General features: G+C 40.5%; 5 protein-coding genes and 1 pseudogene across 5 annotated transcripts; 1 reads left to right on the top strand and 5 right to left on the bottom strand.

Moving 5' to 3' along the window:
- LOC123913463 overlaps nucleotides 1-23,082 on the bottom strand; it is a 50,135-nt pseudogene extending 27,053 nt beyond the window's left edge.
- On the top strand, nucleotides 25-414 carry LOC123913480. The gene has a single exon (XM_045964236.1). The coding sequence runs from the start codon at nucleotides 25-27 to the stop codon at nucleotides 412-414; it is 390 nt and encodes a 129-aa protein (XP_045820192.1).
- Nucleotides 503-1,928, bottom strand: LOC123913479. Its single transcript, XM_045964235.1, has 3 exons — nucleotides 1,856-1,928; nucleotides 1,665-1,735; nucleotides 503-1,279 (listed from the first exon to the last, which is right to left on the bottom strand). The coding sequence occupies exons 1-3, from the start codon at nucleotides 1,926-1,928 to the stop codon at nucleotides 503-505; spliced, it is 921 nt and encodes a 306-aa protein (XP_045820191.1).
- Nucleotides 1,748-2,740, bottom strand: LOC123918281. Its single transcript, XM_045970292.1, has 3 exons — nucleotides 2,310-2,740; nucleotides 2,042-2,217; nucleotides 1,748-1,930 (listed from the first exon to the last, which is right to left on the bottom strand). The coding sequence occupies exons 1-3, from the start codon at nucleotides 2,578-2,580 to the stop codon at nucleotides 1,928-1,930; spliced, it is 450 nt and encodes a 149-aa protein (XP_045826248.1). The 5' UTR covers nucleotides 2,581-2,740; the 3' UTR covers nucleotides 1,748-1,927.
- LOC123913478 lies at nucleotides 2,741-3,527 on the bottom strand. The gene is made up of 3 exons (XM_045964234.1): nucleotides 3,364-3,527; nucleotides 3,084-3,281; nucleotides 2,741-2,992 (listed from the first exon to the last, which is right to left on the bottom strand). The coding sequence occupies exons 1-3, from the start codon at nucleotides 3,442-3,444 to the stop codon at nucleotides 2,741-2,743; spliced, it is 531 nt and encodes a 176-aa protein (XP_045820190.1). The 5' UTR covers nucleotides 3,445-3,527.
- LOC123913477 lies at nucleotides 6,709-7,098 on the bottom strand. The gene has a single exon (XM_045964233.1). The coding sequence runs from the start codon at nucleotides 7,096-7,098 to the stop codon at nucleotides 6,709-6,711; it is 390 nt and encodes a 129-aa protein (XP_045820189.1).

Below are 23,082 nucleotides of genomic sequence, written 5' to 3'. Positions count from 1 at the left end.
AGTTCGGATCCAGTAGAGCATTTAATGGCAGTGGGAAACCAAACCGCTATCATTGGTGCTCCAGAGCATATTAAATGTAAACTGCTATCAGGAACATTTAAGGATGCCGCTCTGCGTTGGTATATGAATTTACCAAGAAATTCGATCGAAAACTATGCGGATTTCCACAAGAAATTCATACACCAATTCTCGTGTTCAAGGCATATAAAGGTAACAGCGACTAGCTTATTTGCTCTACGCCAAAACTATGCTGAAACACTCAGAGAATACTTAGCCAGATTCAATGCCGCCACTATCAAAGTGTCGAATCCCAATCAAGAAATGTTCGTCGCCGCTTTCCATAACGGACTCAAGGCGGGGCATTTCAATGAGTCATTGGCACAGAAGCCTGCAACAACTATGCAGGAGGGTTAGAAGGCTGGTTGTTACTCCAACAAAAAATAATGCGCTTAACTAATTCAAAATGCAACTACTAAAATCAACTACAATTCGAGAAAATCAACTACAATTCGAGCGGATCGTCTTTGCTACCATTTCCAATCGTGGCTAAGTCATCGCCTGCTCTTTCAATGGTCAACAGCTCACCAAACTTTTGCATTCTATCCAAAAACATGGGCTCCCATGTAGCAGCTTCTTTACAACAATAGTTTTTCCACTGATGAGCCGTTGGAGGTATCGGACATCCTTCTTTCAACCGCACTAACACAAAGTGGTCAGCGAGCGCGCCGATGCAAATAATCTTGGAATCCAAGTCTGACGTGTCTGATGGAGGTTTGCCACGCAATGGGAAACAAGTTCTAGATGCTCCACACCTTTCCATATTTGACAGTTGAACAACAACCCTTTGAAAATGAGTAGCCACAACGTAACCCATATCCGGAAAAGTAAACCATTTGTCCTTTGGTGCAAAAGCATGTTTACACCTTCTCGGAGGTGTGAAAAGTGCATCCGTGACATACTTGTAACGCTCATCAGTATCGAATAACTCCACATATGATTCCTTATGCAATCTCAGCTCCCTCTCCATGTTCAGTCTGATCAACTCAAAATCTTGCTGAGTTCCTTTTTGGTGCAAAGCTACCACACGGTATCCACAATAACCGTCACCATCAACATCAATAATATCTTCGATAAATGGGTGCATGAACTTTGGCATATGGTTGATAAAAGGAATTTCAGGAGGAGTTGGAGTCAAAGTACTGATGATGAGTTCTTTAGGCACCTCAGGCACTGTTTGTGAAGTCGACGGCTTTGACTTTGTTGGTTTCGACTGAGATGCCTGTGTAGCACAAGTGTTAGAAAATTCAGGGCCTTAAAACGCACGGTTTTACTTACTTTACAGGGCCATAAAACGCACGGTTTTACTTACTTTACTACTCAAAATAAACAAATGGACGAACCCACTTTCAATCCAACCTTACACTTGACCGGCCCTGCTCACACACCAGTGGCACAAGTGTAAGAAAATTCAGGGCCATGAAACCGCATGAATTTACTTACTTTACTACTCAAAATAAACAAATGGACGAACCCACTTTCGATCCAACCTGATTAAATCACATTAAGCAGACATCATGTATAACAACACTAAACAATCTGAACTGCAAATGCATACTTCATAGCAACAACATGAAGTCATGAACACACAAAAATGGATAACATACAACATCTAGAGAAAGCACACAATGTAACATTCCAACATAATCAGAACAATAACTATTCAGAGCAAGCAAACCTAATAGAATCGAAATTCAAATACAGTTATATAGCCCACAGAAATATTCAAATACAGTTGGTTAATTTGAGCATCCCTAAGCAGCATCACTTAGAACAACAGATTTGCCATAAAATGTACGGGGCATATCAAGACAAGTTATATACATTTCACTTTTCTTCAACAAACATGGATGAAATGGGAAACAACTCATCACTGCATTCAGAAACAAAGAAATAAGCACAAAAGCCTAGATGACCATGAAATTTAAAAAAACAAAAAGGAAATTATTCTTCTCTCATTTGTTTAAACTGAAATTAAACATACCTTTCTCTTTCTTTTAGCCCAGATAGCTTTGACGTGATCGTCGGAATGCGTAAATTTCTTGTTTACCCACAGCCCCTTATTTACTCTTGGTCCAGTTACAAGATATGATGTAGGAGTCGCCATGCCAGGTCTACAGCGTTTGCGATGCCCCACATTCTCCCCCGCATTTTCCCCGGCTGCATATATCACATTATTTAAACCCGGCAAATCAAGAATATTTTCATAATTAAGAATGTAACTAAAAACATAACATAGTTAAATATTTTACCTTCACTAGTGTCAAACATAACATGGTCTGATGGTGGAGAAGAATGCACATCACCGTCGGAGAGATGCGGGGAATTGGTTGGAGTAACTTCCAATGTGGCATTATGCGCGGGAGTGGGTGAATGGTGAGTGACTTCTAGCTCAAAAGTGGGTGTTTGGTGAGCAGCTTCTGGCTCGGGAGTGGATTGTTGAGCAGGCTGGAAGTTTTCTGCTAACCGATGCCCAAGGCAAATCAAGAATATTTTCATAATTAAGAATGTAACTAAAAACATAACATAGTTAAATATTTTACCTTCACTAGTGTCAACCTGTTCGGAGAGATGCGGGGAATTGGTTGGACTAACTTCAAAAGTGGGTGTTTGGTGAGCAGCTTCTGGCTCGGGAGTGGATTGTTGAGCAGGCTGGAAGTTTTCTGCTAACCGACTACCAATTTCATCCCATTGTACCACCTCTTTTTGCTTTGAATTTTATCGTTTTCATATCAGATCCAACATCTTGTAATTCAACTCCATCAAGGACCTCAAACTGTTTTGCTACAACATGTGGACAATGACGCTCCACATAGTTGTAGCAAAATAAAGGGGCGACGACTGTACGATATTGGATTTGATCGTGTAGGTGGGGGGGCAACATTTCCAAATTGTATGGATGCCAAGTAATGGGTCTCACATCTGCTTCTATATTCTATGTTATACAAAAAAAAAAAAAAAAAGATAAAGATTAAAAAATAAAGATATAATTAGTGTTATATCATAATGGTTTGTAAAATTCTTACCTCCTCCTGTCTCAGGAGCTCATGTACCAAATTCAACTGCAACTGTAATGCGTTGTTGATCTTCTTGTGGTGGTTTGCGCCGGTTCTCCCAAGTGACTCTATCAAATATGCCAGTTTTGGCTTATTATGAGCCTGATTTTCCTCCGCAGTAATATTGAAGATCGTATAAAGACCTCTAAAATGGGAAAAGAAGAAGCCCTATGAAAAAAAAAAGTTGGTGAAAAAATTATCAAAAAAAGAGATAGGGAAAAAAAAATGATAAGAAAAAAAATGCTCTTACCATTACAAGCCATGTGAAGCCGTCAATTGCCTTATCTTTGGTCTTCCATTCCTTCATACCTTGATACAAGTATGCTAACATTGCAGCTCCCCAAGCATAAGAGTTTACTTCGTCCAATTTTTCGATAAATTGGACGTAAGAAGTTTTGCAGTTTTGTCCGTTCCCATTTGTGACATGCCTAATTGCTCCAAATGGGAACGGACAAAACTGCAAAACTTCTTACGTCCAATTTATCGAAAAATTGGACGAAGTAAACTCTTATGCTTGGGGAGCTGCAATGTTAGCATACTTGTATCAAGGTATGAAGGAATGGAAGACCAAAGATAAGGCAATTGACGGCTTCACATGGCTTGTAATGGTAAGAGCATTTTTTTTCTTATCATTTTTTTTTCCCTATCTCTTTTTTTGATAATTTTTTCACCAACTTTTTTTTTTCATAGGGCTTCTTCTTTTCCCATTTTAGAGGTCTTTATACGATCTTCAATATTACTGCGGAGGAAAATCAGGCTCATAATAAGCCAAAACTGGCATATTTGATAGAGTCTCTTGGGAGAACCGGCGCAAACCACCACAAGAAGATCAACAACGCATTACAGTTGCAGTTGAATTTGGTACATGAGCTCCTGAGACAGGAGGAGGTAAGAATTTTACAAACCATTATGATATAACACTAATTATATCTTTATTTTTTAATCTTTATCTTTTTTTTTTTTTTGTATAACATAGAATATAGAAGCAGATGTGAGACCCATTACTTGGCATCCATACAATTTGGAAATGTTGCCCCCCCACCTACACGATCAAATCCATTATCGTACAGTCGTCGCCCCTTTATTTTGCTACAACTATGTGGAGCGTCATTGTCCACATGTTGTAGCAAAACAGTTTGAGGTCCTTGATGGAGTTGAATTACAAGATGTTGGATCTGATATGAAAACGATAAAATTCAAAGCAAATAGAGGAAATTGTTCAATCAATTTCCGAGATCATTATAAAAAAGAGGTGGTACAATGGGATGAAATTGGTAGTCGGTTAGCAGAAAACTTCCAGCCTGCTCAACAATCCACTCCCGAGCCAGAAGCTGCTCACCAAACACCCACTTTTGAAGTTAGTCCAACCAATTCCCCGCATCTCTCCGAACAGGTTGACACTAGTGAAGGTAAAATATTTAACTATGTTATGTTTTTAGTTACATTCTTAATTATGAAAATATTCTTGATTTGCCTTGGGCATCGGTTAGCAGAAAACTTCCAGCCTGCTCAACAATCCACTCCCGAGCCAGAAGCTGCTCACCAAACACCCACTTTTGAGCTAGAAGTCACTCACCATTCACCCACTCCCGCGCATAATGCCACATTGGAAGTTACTCCAACCAATTCCCCGCATCTCTCCGACGGTGATGTGCATTCTTCTCCACCATCAGACCATGTTATGTTTGACACTAGTGAAGGTAAAATATTTAACTATGTTATGTTTTTAGTTACATTCTTAATTATGAAAATATTCTTGATTTGCCGGGTTTAAATAATGTGATATATGCAGCCGGGGAAAATGCGGGGGAGAATGTGGGGCATCGCAAACGTTGTAGACCTGGCATGGCGACTCCTACATCATATCTTGTAACTGGACCAAGAGTAAATAAGGGGCTGTGGGTAAACAAGAAATTTACGCATTCCGACGATCACGTCAAAGCTATCTGGGCTAAAAGAAAGAGAAAGGTATGTTTAATTTCAGTTTAAACAAATGAGAGAAGAATAATTTCCTTTTTGTTTTTTTAAATTTCATGGTCATCTAGGCTTTTGTGCTTATTTCTTTGTTTCTGAATGCAGTGATGAGTTGTTTCCCATTTCATCCATGTTTGTTGAAGAAAAGTGAAATGTATATAACTTGTCTTGATATGCCCCGTACATTTTATGGCAAATCTGTTGTTCTAAGTGATGCTGCTTAGGGATGCTCAAATTAACCAACTGTATTTGAATATTTCTGTGGGCTATATAACTGTATTTGAATTTCGATTCTATTAGGTTTGCTTGCTCTGAATAGTTATTGTTCTGATTATGTTGGAATGTTACATTGTGTGCTTTCTCTAGATGTTGTATGTTATCCATTTTTGTGTGTTCATGACTTCATGTTGTTGCTATGAAGTATGCATTTGCAGTTCAGATTGTTTAGTGTTGTTATACATGATGTCTGCTTAATGTGATTTAATCAGGTTGGATCGAAAGTGGGTTCGTCCATTTGTTTATTTTGAGTAGTAAAGTAAGTAAATTCATGCGGTTTCATGGCCCTGAATTTTCTTACACTTGTGCCACTGGTGTGTGAGCAGGGCCGGTCAAGTGTAAGGTTGGATTGAAAGTGGGTTCGTCCATTTGTTTATTTTGAGTAGTAAAGTAAGTAAAACCGTGCGTTTTATGGCCCTGTAAAGTAAGTAAAACTGTGCGTTTTAAGGCCCTGAATTTTCTAACACTTGTGCTACACAGGCATCTCAGTCGAAACCAACAAAGTCAAAGCCGTCGACTTCACAAACAGTGCCTGAGGTGCCTAAAGAACTCATCATCAGTACTTTGACTCCAACTCCTCCTGAAATTCCTTTTATCAACCATATGCCGAAGTTCATGCACCCATTTATCGAAGATATTATTGATGTTGATGGTGACGGTTATTGTGGATACCGTGTGGTAGCTTTGCACCAAAAAGGAACTCAGCAAGATTTTGAGTTGATCAGACTGAACATGGAGAGGGAGCTGAGATTGCATAAGGAATCATATGTGGAGTTATTCGATACTGATGAGCGTTACAAGTATGTCACGGATGCACTTTTCACACCTCCGAGAAGGAGTAAACATGCTTTTGCACCAAAGGACAAATGGTTTACTTTTCCGGATATGGGTTACGTTGTGGCTACTCATTTTCAAAGGGTTGTTGTTCAACTGTCAAATATGGAAAGGTGTGGAGCATCTAGAACTTGTTTCCCATTGCGTGGCAAACCTCCATCAGACACGTCAGACTTGGATTCCAAGATTATTTGCATCGGCACGCTCGCTGACCACTTTGTGTTAGTGCGGTTGAAAGAAGGATGTCTGATACCTCCAACGGCTCATCAGTGGAAAAACTATTGTTCTGAAGAAGCTGCTACATGGGAGCCCATGTTTTTGGATAGAATGCAAAAGTTTGGTGAGCTGTTGACCATTGAAAGAGCAGGCGATGACTTAGCCATGATTGGAAATGGTAGCAAAGACGATCCGCTCGAATTGTAGTTGATTTTCTCGAATTGTAGTTGATTTTAGTAGTTGCATTTTGAATTAGTTAAGCGCATTATTTTTTGTTGGAGTAACAACCAGCCTTCTAACCCTCCTGCATAGTTGTTGCAGGCTTCTGTGCCAATGACTCATTGAAATGCCCCGCCTTGAGTCCGTTATGGAAAGCGGCGACGAACATTTCTTGATTGGGATTCGACACTTTGATAGTGGCGGCATTGAATCTGGCTAAGTATTCTCTGAGTGTTTCAGCATAGTTTTGGCGTAGAGCAAATAAGCTAGTCGCTGTTACCTTTATATGCCTTGAACACGAGAATTGGTGTATGAATTTCTTGTGGAAATCCGCATAGTTTTCGATCGAATTTCTTGGTAAATTCATATACCAACGCAGAGCGGCATCCTTAAATGTTCCTGATAGCAGTTTACATTTAATATGCTCTGGAGCACCAATGATAGCGGTTTGGTTTCCCACTGCCATTAAATGCTCTACTGGATCCGAACTTCCATCAAAAGTTGGTAAGTGAGGCGATTTGAAGCACTTTATATGAATATAGTTCCCGTGATATTTCCTTCCAACTGTTTCAAAAAATATTTCATTTTATCGTGTTTCACAATGTTACAGATTTTCCAGCAAAAACAAAAAATCTCATAGATTTGTATACCCCAATTAAATTTTTTACTCACAAAAAGGTAAGTTCTTTATTAAAACAAAAGCAAAAGATTGAAGCGTCTTGAATCACGAATGAAAAAATTGGTAGTCCAACAGCAGAAGATCGAAACATGTACCAACTACAAACCGAAGGGGCAAATCTTATGTAAAGAAATTTCAAAATTACAATTAAAAGATCGAAATTCTATTACCTGAGAAAATGACTAAATTGCTTTTCCAAACTCAGCGCACATTTGAACCCTATTTTGAAGAAAACAAGATTAAAAACTAATGTTAAGAATCAAAGTAAAATAAATTATAAACTAAAATTTACCATATATGGATAAAAACTATTTCCAAAGATGTTCATGATAAAATATTTTCCCATATTAATAAAAGAAGCCATCATACACTAAGTACATATGGACTCAAGCTAACAAGACTAACAACTGCAACAGCAACCCTCAATTAACCAATCATGTCATTACAATAGAAGGCCCAAAAACAAAGCCAGCCCCAAACAAAACAGAATAGAAGGCCACTGCTGGACAACAAATCCACAGCTGACAAAAGCAACCGCCCTATGTAGCAAACAAGGACCAACACACAATTGTTTCAGCAGAAAAACATAACACAACAGATAGGCTTGAAGCTATGGCAGTTTAAGGCAATGAAATTAATTATCATTTCCCTAGTTTGTTGTGGATGGCCAGTTCACAAAGTTTTTACTTGGCTTTCTTGATTTCAAATAGGGATGGCAACGGGCGCCCATAGGTGCGGGTTTGACACTTACCAAACTCACATGAAATCATCACCCAAACCCAAATCCAAACCCAAAGGCTGTTCGGGTGACAAAACAACACCCACGCCCACACCCATTGGGTTCGGGTTTTTTCCACCCAAACCCAAACCCGCAGCACATTTGAAAATAATTTGCAAATTTAAGAAATTAAATTCCAACATAGGCTTTGAATTAAATTACAACTAAAATTAAGGTCTTCCAAGAAAATTCAAACATAGACTTTCAAGAAATTAAGGTCTTCGGGTGTGGGTTTGACTGATACCAAACCCACACCCATATTATCGGGTGTCACCCGAACCCAAACCCAAACCCAGTCAAATCGGGTTTCGCCCGTTGACTTGGGTTTGAGTTCGGGTGGGTCTCTCGGGTTTGGGTTTTTTTCCCATCCCTAATTTCAAAGTTTTTATATATACCTTCAAATGATCAAGTTGTGTAATATTTTTGTTTTGGGTGTGTTATGAAAGGGAAAAGGAAAATGTTTCAAAAGACCAAAGTACATTACTCCCTCCGTTCCAAAACTTTAGTCTTTTTGGAGTTTTGCACGGAGATTAAGAAATGATAAATAAAGTCATTTTTACCCTTACTTTAATAAGAAAGAGAAAATATATTTAATCAATGCTTTAACTTTTGTAAGGGTACAAATGGTAAAGTATCACTAAATGTGCATTGGTTTCTTAAAAGGACTAAAGTTTTGGGACAAAATTAAAAAGCTAAAAAGACTAAAGATTTGCGTTCAATTATATATAAATATAAAACACAACTATATATAAATACAAAACAAAGTTATTTTTTAAATAGAAACAAGTAAATTTATTGAATAGACTCCTTTGAGTATATGAGATACTCTCATGGAAATGACAAGTTACAAGACCTGCATAATATATCAGGACTACACAACCAGTGTATATCACACTAAAAGGCACATATCTAAAAGAATTCAACAAACTCAACCAATATCCTAAAACAAAAACACCACCGCACAATAAACAAAACTACACAAAACAAAAACCAACTATCCGGCTTCCCTCAAATCCCTCAAAACAAAACATAGCATGGCCAAAACCCGAGAGTTCCACAACAACGAAATAAAAAACAAAGAAAGAAAGCAAAGGTAATGAAAAGATTTTGTGGAAAATTTCCTTTTACAGTGAATTGTTTTCTTTTTAAATTTTTTTTAACAAGTTTAATTGCAGTACAGAAACACTTAGAAAATAAATGATAAAAACAAATTCAAGCTTAGAAAACACAATGTAGCAAAACATTGAATTGAGATAATTGAGATTAATAAAAGTTGGGAGCTACATACTGAAAAAGAGAGATACATACAGCGACTGAATGCGAAGATGACGACGGCTGCGGCGAAGAGACCCTTAAACTCTGAACGCACAATGTAGCAAAACAAAAGGGGACCTTAGAATGAGGAAATCTGATCTGGAAATTGGAAATGGAAACAACGATGAAGAATGAGGAAAAGACCAAAACCAAAATGGAATTTGAACTAACCTTAGATCTGAAACTGAAGCGGCGGTGGAGAATCTGAAATTGAAGTTGCGGTGGAGATATGATTCTGATCTTCTTGTTTTGGTGGCCATTAACTGCAGCAGGTTCTGAAAGACGCATAGCATGACTAATCATCAAATACTTGTACAATTATTCAACTGAAACTTTTACATTAGGAAAACATCTTTCCTACTTTCTTCAAATTTTCTCTTAACTTCTCAACTTCCCTCGAGTTTTCAAGTTCTCAAGTTTTTCGATTCGAGGCCTTCCAAGTTCATCATCAACACAATCCCTTTTGCCTAAATCGGACAAGTAAGTTTTCCCTACCTTTTTCTTTAGTTTCGATGTTGTATCGATGTTTTGCTTAGTGGTAGGAGTGTCGACTTGGTGATTTTAATAGGTAGATGTTTTGATTTTCTGGTGGCTTGACCTTTTGGTATGGTGGTTTAGAGGGTTGTTCAGCACCCTTTCCCTCCCAAAAATAGCGGTTTTCATGTGGTTAGGGGTGAAAATCCACCGCTTTTACCGGCATAAGTTGCTGCCTTTTGGGTTTCCTATGAAGAACGGTGTCGAGTGTTCCATGAATTTCCTGTCGGATTATTCATTTGGGTATGTTGTTCGTCTTTAGGGTTTAGCATTAGATTTTTCTAAGTTACTTTAGGTTTATCAGAGCGAACCCTATTTGCTCGTTCGGTTCCTCGCCCTTTCACTCGATTAAGTGGTGGAAGGGTGGATTTGATGTAAGGAATGTCGAATTCACCACCCTTCCTTTGCTTTTTCAGGTTTCCAGATGACCGAGGAACAGCAACAGAACCCTCATCAGTCCTCTTCGCGTCGAGTGGCGGACTACTCGTGGGTTGCAGATGAACCGCGATATTCAGTGTCGGAATATGCGGATTGCGAGGATGATATTCCGGACGAGATGTGCACCGATATCCAGGTTCCCCAACGGAGGACTTCGAAGTTCGGATCCCATCCTCTCGGCAACGGATCTGCAATGTGTGGTGTTGGGGTACTGTCCCTATGTACGAGATAGCGTTCAAGCATTTAGGTTTCAAATTACCGTTTACGGATCTCGAGGTATCGATTTCTCGTCACCTGCGTCTTGCTCCCTCGCAGCTGCATCCCAATTCGTTGGGTTTTATCCGAGCTTTTGAACTGACAGCCGATCATTTAGGCTTGGCTCCTACCCTACCTCTATTCTTCTACACCTTCCGTCTCCAGCGTTCATGCCCAAAGGGGGGGAAAGCCAAAGGGAAAGCCCCCAAAGGGAAGGACGTGCCTGAATCCAAGTGTGGTGGAGTCTCCCTAAGGCAACGAAAGCGTTTCTTTGAGATGTACGAGGAATCGGTTCAAGGTTTTAAGGAGGTGTATTATGGGGTTTGGCCTATAACTCTTAAAGGCTGGCAAAACTTCGTCCGAAAAGGAAATCGTATTGATGAGAATGGGAAAGAGGAGCTTGATGACTAGGGGAAACCTATCGAGGAGGATTTTGCTTTGTTCCCCTTTTATTGGAGGAAAGAGCATTATTCTATGGCCTCGAGTAAGTTTGTTTTTAAGCTCAGCGAGTTTACTGTGGAGGAGAGAGCTGATTATAAAAGGCTGTAGAACTTTGTGGCGCGCCTTCCCCCTTACTTACGGGATGATCCTGAGGGCAAACCTCTATACGACAAGGATGGCCAGAAAATGACGAGCGTAAAGCTCATAGATACAAAGGGGTTGCTCGCTAGTGACACCCCGGAAAAATTGACTGCTTTTCGGCGTATTTTCCGTACTTGTGTTAATTTCTCATTATTTGCAAAAAATTTGTTGCCTTTAATTACTATAAATTTGCTTTTTGTTTTTGTTCTGCAGAAAGAATGACCAGTGCTGCGGAGACACTTCGTCAAGCCCGTGCTGCAAGGAACAAAAGGGTTGCGAGCAATACCACTGCAGTCTCTTCTGGTTTGGGGACCTCCTCGAGACAGTTATCCCCGGCACCATCCTTCGACATAGATCGTAGTAAGCGAATTCGCACGGAGGATTTGGATGATACTACTTCCCGGAGGCATCATGTTATTGATGTAGAGGATCCGGTCAACTCCCTGTCTCCCTATCTCCAGCGGGTCAGTTCGTCCTTTCCCCTGCTATCTCCCATGGGCAACTCTTTGACGGGGCGACGAAGATGAAGATTTCTCCTGCAGATGAAGCCATTCTGTGATGTAGGAGGATTTCTTCTGTATTTTATTATTTTAGTTAGATTTAGTTCTATTATATTTTAGGTTGATTCCTTATTTTTATATTTCACCTAGGTTAGTTATTTTTATATTTTAGGTAGATTTGTAATTTTTATTTAGCTAGGTTTGTTGTTTTTATTTTAACAATCTTTAGGAGATTTGTTAATTTTATTTGTCACTCTTATTTAAGCTAAATTATTGTAGCCTTGAAGGAACTTTTTGATTGAATAAAAATTCGGAGATTTTTCTCAAATTTGGTTGACTCCAAATTACTCTTTCGGTGGACTCCGAAACCCTATTTTGACAAGTTTGTGTTTGCGGCTTGTCTTTATCCATTAGGTTTAGCGTTTTGCTAACTTAGCGCTTCCGTACTGCGTCAGTTGGTATCAGAGCAGGTTTCTCCTGTTCTTTTCTAACGTGATCAGATGGGAGATCAACCGGTGACGAAAGCAGAGTTTTACGGTGCCTTGACGGCTTTAACCGCGGCCATCACAGCTCTGACAACACAGGTGACAACGTTATCCAATAACAACCGAAACTACAACAGCAATAGAAACAATAACAACAGAAACGGCGACAACAACCGCAACAACCCATCTACTGATGACTCGAGTTCTGAGGATGAGGAAGTTGTGTCCGAAGAGGGAGGCGAAGAGAATCCAACTAGGATAAAAAAAATTGTCTTGTGCAAGTCTGGTGATCCACAACTTGATGTCGACCTACCTGTGGCGGCTCCGTTTAAGCCAGATGTATTTGTTCGAAATCCGGCAACAACCTCACCGCCACTAGAACCTCCGGACACTAGGATGCAGGCGGCGACTTCCATCTCAGCAAAACCGCTGCATCACAGCCGTCACATTGAACTCAAGGATTTGCTTATAGATCGGGTTCAATTCGGATTTTACCTTAAATCTTATGGTTTAGGCACTAGCTCAAACATGTTAACTAAGTTGGGTCAAATACCCTTTTGTGATAAATTTCAAATTCTGTGTTCTATCTTTGAGCAATGGAACCCCGGTGGTTATTTGGATGTGTTGACACGAGACAGGTCCTCTCACTTAATTCAATGGGATCCAGGAGGGTGGTCTCTTGTTCATTGGAGGAGTCAACCTGCAAAGGAAGCTCTTTATCAAGACGAGAACTCGGGGTCGAGTTCTTTTGAGGTAGAGGAGACTGATGTAGGAGGATTTCTTCTGTATTTTATTATTTTAGTTAGATTTAGTTCTATTATATTTTAGGTTGATTCCTTATTTTTATATTTCACCTAGGTTAGTTATTTTTATATTTTAGGTAGATTTGTAATTTTTATTTAGCTAGGTTTGTTGTTTTTATTTTTACAATCTTTAGGAGATTTGTTAATTTTATTTGTCACTCCTATTTAAGCTAAATTATTGTAGCCTTGAAGGAACTTTTTGATTGAATAAAAATTCGGAGATTTTTCTCAAATTTGGTGGACTCCAAATTACTCTTTCGGTGGACTCCGAAACCCTATTTTGACAAGTTTGTGTTTGCAGCTTGTCTTTATCCATTAGGTTTAGCGTTTTGCTAACCTAGCGCTTCCGTACTGCGTCATTCTGGCGGACATCATCCATGGGGAGATCGCTTCTCACTCGTCGGCCCTTTTCAAGCTGCTAGAGGTCGTGACTTTCCTGAATGGTCGGGAATGCAAATACTTGGAGGAGAGAGATGCTGCCCGCCGTGAGCTGGACCTGCTAGGGAAGAAGCTTCACGAGTCCGAGGCTTCCTGTGAAGGATACAGGGAGCAACACAAGACCCTTGCTTCCAACCTCGAAGGGGCAGAATAGAAGATGAAAGTCTTGGTCGGGGAGAGAGATGACGCTCTGAGGGAAGTTTAAGAGCTCAGGGCTAAGATTACCGAGCTGGAGGGAAAGCTGCAAGAGTCTACTGGGGCTGCTGTCATTGAGGATGAAAGAATAGTCGCTCCCGATGGGGATTATTCCTCTTCCAGTCGGGCAAACCTGATTAGCAAGATTTACGAGTATGAATCCTCAATGGTCGAAGCAGCCTCCTTCTGCTTCAAGAATGTTGTTGCCCAGCTTCGTGTCCTCAACCCAGAACTGGCCGAAGAAGGCTTGGATGAAGACAAAGAGGTCCAGGATGGGCAGATCCTTCCCCCCCTTTAATGCTATTATTTTGATGTAATTATTTAGACTTTATGTTCGCCCCTTTTTCATTGTACTCATCGACAATTGGCACATTTTGTTATGGCCCTTTAATTTAATCTATACCTTTTTAATCTACTTGCATTTTACCTCTTCGTCTTTCAATGTTTAGACTTAGGTTACGCGTAAGATGTTTATAGGCGATCATATTTCCTTCTGTCGAACCGAATGTTTGCATTCTCGGTGCTATAGCTCGTATATTTATGCGCCCAACGCCTAATTTGTGTTCGACATGTGCTTAGGTTTTAACTTAGTAAAATTTTAGACGTTCTATGTGCTTGATCCAACATCTTTGCGCTAGTGCACCGTTTAAATTATTGGTCATCGTTTGACAGCTGGTGCCATAGATGCCTAGCTTGGGAGGTGTGGGGAACCTTTCCAAGTGTTCGGAGATGTTATCCGAACTCAAAACGAGGAGAGGGGTTGTTGTTAAGCTTTCCTCCTCGGGGTGTGAACATCTCATCGCGAGTTGGGGTTTTACCGGGCGTGTACTAGGCAATGGCGTTCCGTGGTCTAGAACTATCCTCGCTTGACATGGTTCGAGTCCTAGTTTCTCGAACTGGTCTTTTATTTTAAGATTTGTGCTCGTACCTAAGCACTCCTCCGTTGTAAAGGCGTGCTTCTCTTTATCGAAGACACAACCTGCGTTATGCTATAAAATTGACAATATGATGAATATTTAATCATTGTATAAAACTTAACTATAATATTGTTTGAGTTTTTCGGCATTCCAAGGTCGAGGGAGTTCTTTCCCGTAGAGATCTTCAGAGTAGTATGCCCCGTTTTCAGTTTTAGCTCGGACCCGGTATGATCCTTCCCAATTTGCTGCAAGTTTACCTCGTAGGGCCTTCCATGCTAATGAGCGTCCACCGATGTGTTGGCCGTTCATTCCTTCATGGATTTCGCTGAGGATCGAATTTACTTCGCTTTTCTCGACACATTTTAATAAAGGGATTGAGAATCCCCTACGGTGCATTTTTCCGTTGAGGATTACATACGCGCAGGTTCTTCTTTTGACCTTAGCTGCTTCCTTTTTGTCATTGGGTAGACTCCTTGTGTTTAAGAAGTTAAATACGGGTGTCATCCAACTGTTGACGTTGATGTCGCATATTAGGAAAACCTTGGATGGCTTTTCTATGCTCGGTTTGGATAGCGTTTCCTGAATGAGCGACTGGTTTCCGCCCTTCTTTTTCTTGGTGCTTGCAAGTTTTGACAAAATATCAGCTCTTGCGTTGTGTTCTCGTGGAATGTGTTTGATTTCAGATTCTTTGAACTTAGCCAATTTCTCCTTTATCAAGTTTAGGTACTATGTGAGCCGTTCATCTTTTGTTTGGTATTCCCCGGATACTTGCGATGCGACGAGTTGAGAATCTGTGAATATCTTAATTTCCTCTACTTCCATGTCCTCAGCAAGCCTCAACCCTGCCAAGAAGGCTTCATATTCGGCTTGATTGTTTGTGGTGGAAAAGGCAAGCTCGAGTGAAACTTTGATGAGAACTCCTTTGTTGTTTTCAAGTATGATCCCTGCTCCACTACCTTGTGGATTAGAGGATCCATCGACGAAGATGGTCCACTTGTTTTTGTCCGGGGTAGATGGAGTGTTTATTTCAGCCATGAAGTCTGCAAGTGCTTGCGAGCAGTTGTCAAGCGACCATTTCGAATTCAGATAGCTCAAGCGACCATTTCAGCATTCGTCCTGTCATATCAGGCCTTGCGAGGAGTTGTTTTATGGGCTGATCTGTTCGTACGATGATTGTATGAGCCAGGAAGTAGTGCCTCAGTTTCCTCGCGGCCATGACTACTGCTAGAGCCATTTTTTCGATCTGCAAGTATCGAAATTCTGGTCCTTGCAAAGCTTTGCTCACGAAATAAACGGGTTTTTGCCCTTGCACGATTTCTCTTATGAGTACGGCGCTGATGGCCTCCGATGCTACAACCAGGTATAAATATAAGGTTTCTCCTTCACGAGGTCGAGTTAAGACTGGAGGTTCGGATAATGCTCGTTTTAAGTGTTGTAACGCGTCTTCGCACTCCTTTGTCTATTCGAATGTGGATTCTTTCCGAAGTAATTTGAACAAGAGAATGAATGTTGCGCGGATTTTGCGACAAAGCGAGATAAAGCGGTGAGCAACCCATTTAATGATTGGATTGACTTTTTTGAATCCGGCGTTGGGAATTCAAAGAAAGCTCTACATTTATCGGGGTTAGCTTCGATCCCTCTTTCGGTTAGATAAAACCCGAGGAATTTTCCAGCCTTTGATCCGAATGTACATTTTTCGGGGTTAAATCTCATGTTATATTTCCTCGCTTGGTCGAATACTTTTTTCAAATGGGTTGTATGATCGACTTCCTCTTCGGATTTCACGATCATATCATCCATGTAAACTTCGAGCATATCGCCAATTTCATTGTTAAATACTTTGTTCATCATCATTTGGTATGTGGCACCTGCGTTTTTAAGCCCGAAAGGCATTACGTTATAATAATAATTACCGGATTCGGTCATAAACACTGTTTTCTTTTTGTCGATTTCAGCCATTTTTATTTGACTATATCCTGAATATGCGTCCATAAATGATAGTAATTTAAATCCTGACGAATTATCTACTAGTTTGTCTATGTTAGGCAAAGGATAAGCATCTTTGGGGCAAGCCCTATTAAGATCGGTATAGTCAACACAGATGCGCCATTTTCCATTAGATTTTTTGACAAGTACAACATTGGATAGCCAGGTGGTATACCTTGCTTCCGTAATGAAATTTGTCTCCAAGAGGTCTTTTACAGCTTTTTCTGCAGCCTCCGCTTTTTCGGGAGAGTGCTTCCTACGCCGCTGAACAACGACACTAGCCCTAGGATCTATAATCAACTGGTGACATGCGACTTCGGGGTCGATTCCGGGCATCTCGACAGCGCTCCATGCGAAATGTTCGGCGTTCTGTTTCAAGCAGGCTACCAGCTGTTTTTTGACCAAGTCAGGGAGTCATGTGCCGATCTTGATTCCTTTGGTGGGATCCTCACCAAGTAGGATCAGCTCGAAGTCAGGGAGTCTTCTTTTCAGTTAGGGGAAGATCCTTCTGTTTACCTTCTTTGTGCTCCTCTTTGGTAAGTCGAGCATCCAGGTCGATAGGATTAGGAGTTCCAATGGCATGCACCTCCGGGAATTTCTTTGCCTCTGGTTTCTTCTTGGGGGTCACCACAGTGTTCAGATTTTTTGCCGCTGCTTCAAAGCATCTCCTTGCTCCAGCTATATCCCCATTAATGGTTACGACCTGATCATCCTGATTGTAATATTTCATCTTCAGGTGTATAGTGGATGACACCGCATAGAGTTCGGCTAGTGTAGTTCTGCCGATGATGCAGTTATACAGAGACGGGCAATCGACGTCCATGAATTTTACTCTCACGAACTTCGTTGCTTTTTCTTCGCCGAAGGTGACGATGAGATCCACGTAACCCAATGGCTTAGTAGTTGACCCATTGAACCCTTGAAGGTCAGGTTCTTTTATGATAGCTAAAGGAGACGGGAGCGGGATTTCCGGTCTTGATATGGCGAGCACGGCCGGAACGGTCGCTCGATCATCCTCTTCGGAAGCGTCTATAGCCATAGCGACCTCTCGCGGCTCCCTTTGTTGGATTTGCTCGTCGTCTTGGAGGTATTTTCGAGCATATCCCTTTTGAATCAAGATTTCGATTGCATCCTTGAGATGGACGCAATCTCCAGTCACGTGTTTGTGACTTCTATGATATCGACAGAATTTCGTCTTGTCAGTGTGCGCCTTTGCGGGCAACTGCTTTGGGAAGTGGATTCCAACTTTCTTAAAGTCTGCAACGGCGACTTCGGCTAGGATTCGCTCTCTAGGAGCGTTCGGTGGGGTATACCCGGTGAATTTTCCTCGCGGAGGTTTAGACTATCTTTTCCTCCTTTCTCTCTTCATTTCCTTGACGTGAGGTCCCGGCTACGTCTTTTTCATAGCCTTTCGATTTCTCCTGGTTTTTAGGCCTTCTGAGATCGATAGCTTTTTGTTTTTCCTCGTAGGCAATGTACTTCTGGGCCTTTTCGAAGAAAGCATCGAGGGTATGTGGCTCCTCAATGCCTACAGCTTTGGTGAAGTCGCTGTCACGACGAAGTCCTCTATCCAGCAGGTACAACTTCATCCTTTCTTCAATTTTTACCTCAACAGATGCCTTGGTGAAGCGCTCGAGGTAAGACCTCAATGACTCGGTTTCACCCTATATGATTGCTTCGAGCGTTGCCTCCGTCTTCGGGTGATGTCGAGAAGAAGTGAAATGCGCCTTGAAGCGAGCGCAAAGATCTGGCAAGGAGTCAATAAATCCCGGTGGTAAGCTTTTGTACCAGGAGTGGTTGGGAATAGCTTGCACTTGAAGGATTAGGGAGCTCCCATTGCTTCTTTCCTCAGAGTGGTTGGGAATAGCTTGCACTTGATGGATCCTCGTACGTTCATGTACTCGAGGAGTGCTTCCAAATTTTCGATGTGTTTGTCAGGGTCCGAGGAACCATCGTATGTATCCATTACCGGGGGGTTTTCCAGTCCGGCAAGTTATGGGAGCTCCCTAATCCTTCTGGAGAGGGGTCTTTGTTGACTTTCTCCCCCAACTGGCGAGCGTCGTCGTTGATGTCGCGGGGGAGTAGCCCATCTCGGGGAGTGTCGTGCCCGTCTTTCCTTGCGTGGAGGGGAGTTTCGAGATATTTCCTCGTTTCTCCTTGGGCTTGCTCGTCTTCTCCGGGGAGGCGGTGTCCTCGATCTTGAGAAACTTCGGCTTCATACCGGAGTGGGAGATCGGCGGAGACGACGGTTTTGCAAGTGCGTCGTGATCCGTGATTCCGCTATTGCATCGATTTGACGACTTTGTGATTCGAGCCTTACGTTATGCTCCTCGAACTTGTGGTTCTGCTACAGGATCATATCTGATTGGCGATTGATTGCGTTGACGAGCGCAACCATTATGTCCTGCATTGGTGCTCCCTGAGGAAGGACCATTGTTCCAGTCACAGGCGGCGGTACAGCTACCTGGATCTGTGGATCCTCAGGGACGTACTCTTCATAGTACATGCTCATACATTGGCTTTCTCCGATGACGGAGGCCGGTTGTCCATCCAACGGTTGATACAGCGCATGGTGGTTGTTCTCCGCCAATTGCTCCGGTATTTGGTTGTTGTTGCCAGCCATTGGTCGCATTGTAGTTGTTTGATGAAGGAAACTTTTGGTTTTTTGGAAGAAAAAACTGGGAAGCTTTACATTCCCACAGACGGCGCCATTGATCGTACCTGATCAGCATATGCGACCGCGCCGGCGTTTAGCTTGTATAAGCCCCTGTTGAAGCGGAGGGGGGTTGTGTACCTGCAGGCACTCCGACGCTCAAGCCAGTTTAAGTGTGGAGTGAGGTTTTTGTGCTAAGATTATATGTACCTTGTGAATGGTATGGAGTCTCGTATATATAGCCATCAGCGCTGGGCCAAGACCCTAGATGGCATTAATGGCCATCAAGTGGCTGCCGAAAAACGGCTGGAAAGCCTTGATGAGCAGTTAATGCTCATCATTCCGGTGAAACGTCCGTTACAAGACGCGTAGGAATGACCATTGGTATGTCGAGCAAGTGTCGTATGTCCTCGTATTAAGGCTTGTTCGGTTCTATTTGCTCGCGGTGTTTTGGTGTCTGGGCTTGTAAGCTCGGTTCAGAACAATACCTAAAGGAGGTTGTGTAGTAACATGAGCTTCTCTTCTGAACATTTCAGGAGTGTAGGACAATCCTCGTTTCTTTAGGTAATCATAAAGATACATTTGAAAACTATAGAAATTAAAACACAGTTCAATAAACAAAATCTCGTGGATAGACAACTCCCAAGTCTAACGAGGACTAAACAACAAGAATCATTAACAATAAATGATTAAGTCAATAAAAATTCTAGAAGTAGTACTTCAACTATTAGTAAATTGTAATAAAAGATGCTAAGCTGCATTAGATTAGAACAATACTTACGAATATCCATCTAAGCATAAATCACAATTACCCCTACCACCAAGTCCAAGTAAATCACTCAAACACATGTAGTATCAGTTCACACCTGCAAATAAATTTATATTATTTTACCAGCTGGGTTTTTTCGCAGCACCCCTTCATAGATCAGTAATTGCCCAAAAGGGATTGTATCATACTACTCTATTTGGTAAGGAAAAATGTGAAGAATCCCATTACTGAAAACATTTGAGTATTGAGGAAAAAGTTCCAAGTTGCAAAAACGGGATTGAGCCAAAGACTATTCGCATATACAAAGAAAAGGTTTGAAAAGGTCAAAGGACATTACTGAAAACATTTGAATTTAGAGCTCGTAAGAAACTCCAAATTCACAGGTCTCCCTATTGATAAATCAGTTTCACTCATTAGCCTATGATCTTTAAGCATGGACAAAGCAGAACATCTTTTGGACATGATTTCCACAACTATAGGTTTATGGGAGTATAGTCGGCATTCAACACTAGATTTGAAAAGTCTAAAAGTACAAGAAAATGATAGATTTTGACTGGCAAGGATAATCTTGAACATACCTCGAAGTAAGACTTCAAAAAGGGCAGTGAATCGGGTATTTTCCATTTCTTAAAATGCCCTAAAGCAATCTCCAAATGGTATAGCTTTGGTCCAAGTGAAAGTGATAAGTCAGCTGCAGATATATCTTTCCCATTGATAAAAGGACCCTACGACAAGAAAAAATTCGTACAGATTTCTTATACGAAATAAGGGGAAAAAATGATAACAAATCCAGAAGGAACGAAACAAGAAAACAGTGCCCTAAAAGTTACAAAAATAATAATGTCTTGGATCATGTTCTTCATAATCACCAATAGGTAAAGTTATAAAAAAAAATTCATGGATCGTGTTCCCTTAAAGCAATTAACTATATAAAGCATGTATTTATTCGCTGATTTCCATTTAACATGTCGTAACATCTTATGTAGATGGAGTCAGGGTTGAGAGACCAAAAATACCCAAAGTTTATGGTAAGAAAAAGAATCATGGACTAGAGGGAACCACTGAAGCAAGGATAATAATTTGTGGGGAAAAGAATTCCACTCTATATCCTCTATGACAAATCAACAACCTATACAAGATTTCAAACAAATAGCAAGACAAAAATAGAACGAAAAAAAATGTCATACATTTTCCTTGAGGTAATCATTGAAGGAGTTTAGTTCATTCAGTAATGCTTGTTCTGTTCCATCGTTGGGATCTTTGCTCTTGAGAAATCCAATAAATGTAGAAAATATCTTTGATCCACTCTATAAAAAAACACATGCACACATTAGATAATCGAAGTAACTTTAATACAACCATGTAAACATCAGAGAATAAATGGCACATATTAGATAAGTTGAGAGCTTAAGAAAACATCTTATAGGAACCTGAACGAACAGAACAAATTATTACAATGAAACAGAATACTACGGTAGTACGAGGATAGAAAATGTTGTGAACTTGCCTATATATTTTATAAATGAAACACGGACACTACTCGGATTAGGCGTGTCCCGATAACGGACACGTGGCGGTGTCCGTCACCAACATGACACCGACGCTTATGATTACCTTGAATTATGTCATTTTTTAAAATTATTATCGGTGTCGACATGTTTGTGTCTGTGCCATGTCCATGCTTCATAAGTGATCGAGTTATATTAAAAACAAAATAAAATGTCAAAGGATAAACTTATTAACAGAGAGAAATGGACAAGATCACCATTAACTTTAAGAGACCAAATTTAAATAGTTTATTATTGAACATTTGCACACAGCTCAAAATCCTAAACTGATCATCGAAACTAGAATTCTGCTAATTATAAGATACACCCAGGCGCTAATGTCCTGCCTATATTATTAAACAACAGACAGGATCAATGATATCATACTAACTGGACACCCCTTCAAAAACTCACCTCAACTAGATCCAATTTTATTTCATTTGCTCAGAAAATATCATTCCTTAATAGCATGCTGTAGATATCTGATTTTATGTCAACTTGTGAATTGTCTTCATGTCAATGACCTCCCCAAGGGTCCCTTGCTCAAGATGGTCCCACCATTTAATTTAAATAAGAAATTGCCCACAACTAGTCTGAACCAAGGGGACAACTTTATACCTTCCTCGCCTGCGTCAGCTTTCCTTAACAGCTCCTTCAACTGATCACAGTTCACATATTTGATATATGCCACTTCATCAGGATTTAGATTAATGTCAACATCCCAGACAATAAACAGCAAATAATCCCCTGCAGTCAAGGAGGGGAAAAAGTTATGTCAAATAGGATTAGTTGATTGGGAGAGCTATTAATAGTGTATATCCAAAATTATATGTTTGGATAACCTAAATTATTGTGCACTAAACCTAGTTTGGATACTTAAAGAACAAAATCAGCTTGCAATAAAACTTTGAACCAATTAAATTATCGTACACTCATGCTCTCCCCAATTGAATACCGACCTCATCCAAAAGCTTCCTCTGAGCTGCATTTCTTACTCCTGCTAATACCAAGAGTAAAAATAAATATCAAAAAGCTGCAACGAGAAAGTACATCATAGTCAATTGCGTACACAATTAATACCAAGGGCATTCTCTTCAATAAGCTCAGGTTCTCGGTACAGTGGAATGTTACCTTTGTTCCAGATCGTTGCTTCACCAAAAAGTATCTCACTCAATAAACAGAATTCTAAGGATATTAATTGTATATCTCTAATGTATATCTCAGATTGTTGCATGTTTATGCTAAGTGCATATCTCTAATGTATCTTAATTGTAAGGATATTAACCATATCATAAGTAAGATTAAAAAAAAAAACTCACAACGGATGCATTAAATATACGAGCTCCATCTATATGAAGCTTCAATCCGTGCTTCTTAGCAACCTCTCCAACTCTTTCTGTATATTCAACCGAAAGGCATCTACCACCGGAGCTGCATTCAGGAAACAAAAGTATCAACCATTCATACTGTGAATAAATAGTAACATAGACAAACATTGAAGAAATTCTTCACTTACAATTATCAAACAGGCAAAGTTTCTGCTCCAATAATCAAACATATACCTTAGTTATAACCAT

Source organism: Trifolium pratense, linkage group LG3 (assembly GCF_020283565.1).
Source record: "Trifolium pratense cultivar HEN17-A07 linkage group LG3, ARS_RC_1.1, whole genome shotgun sequence".
NCBI lineage: Eukaryota > Viridiplantae > Streptophyta > Magnoliopsida > Fabales > Fabaceae > Trifolium > Trifolium pratense.
This window is presented reverse-complemented; position numbering and strand designations above follow the sequence as displayed.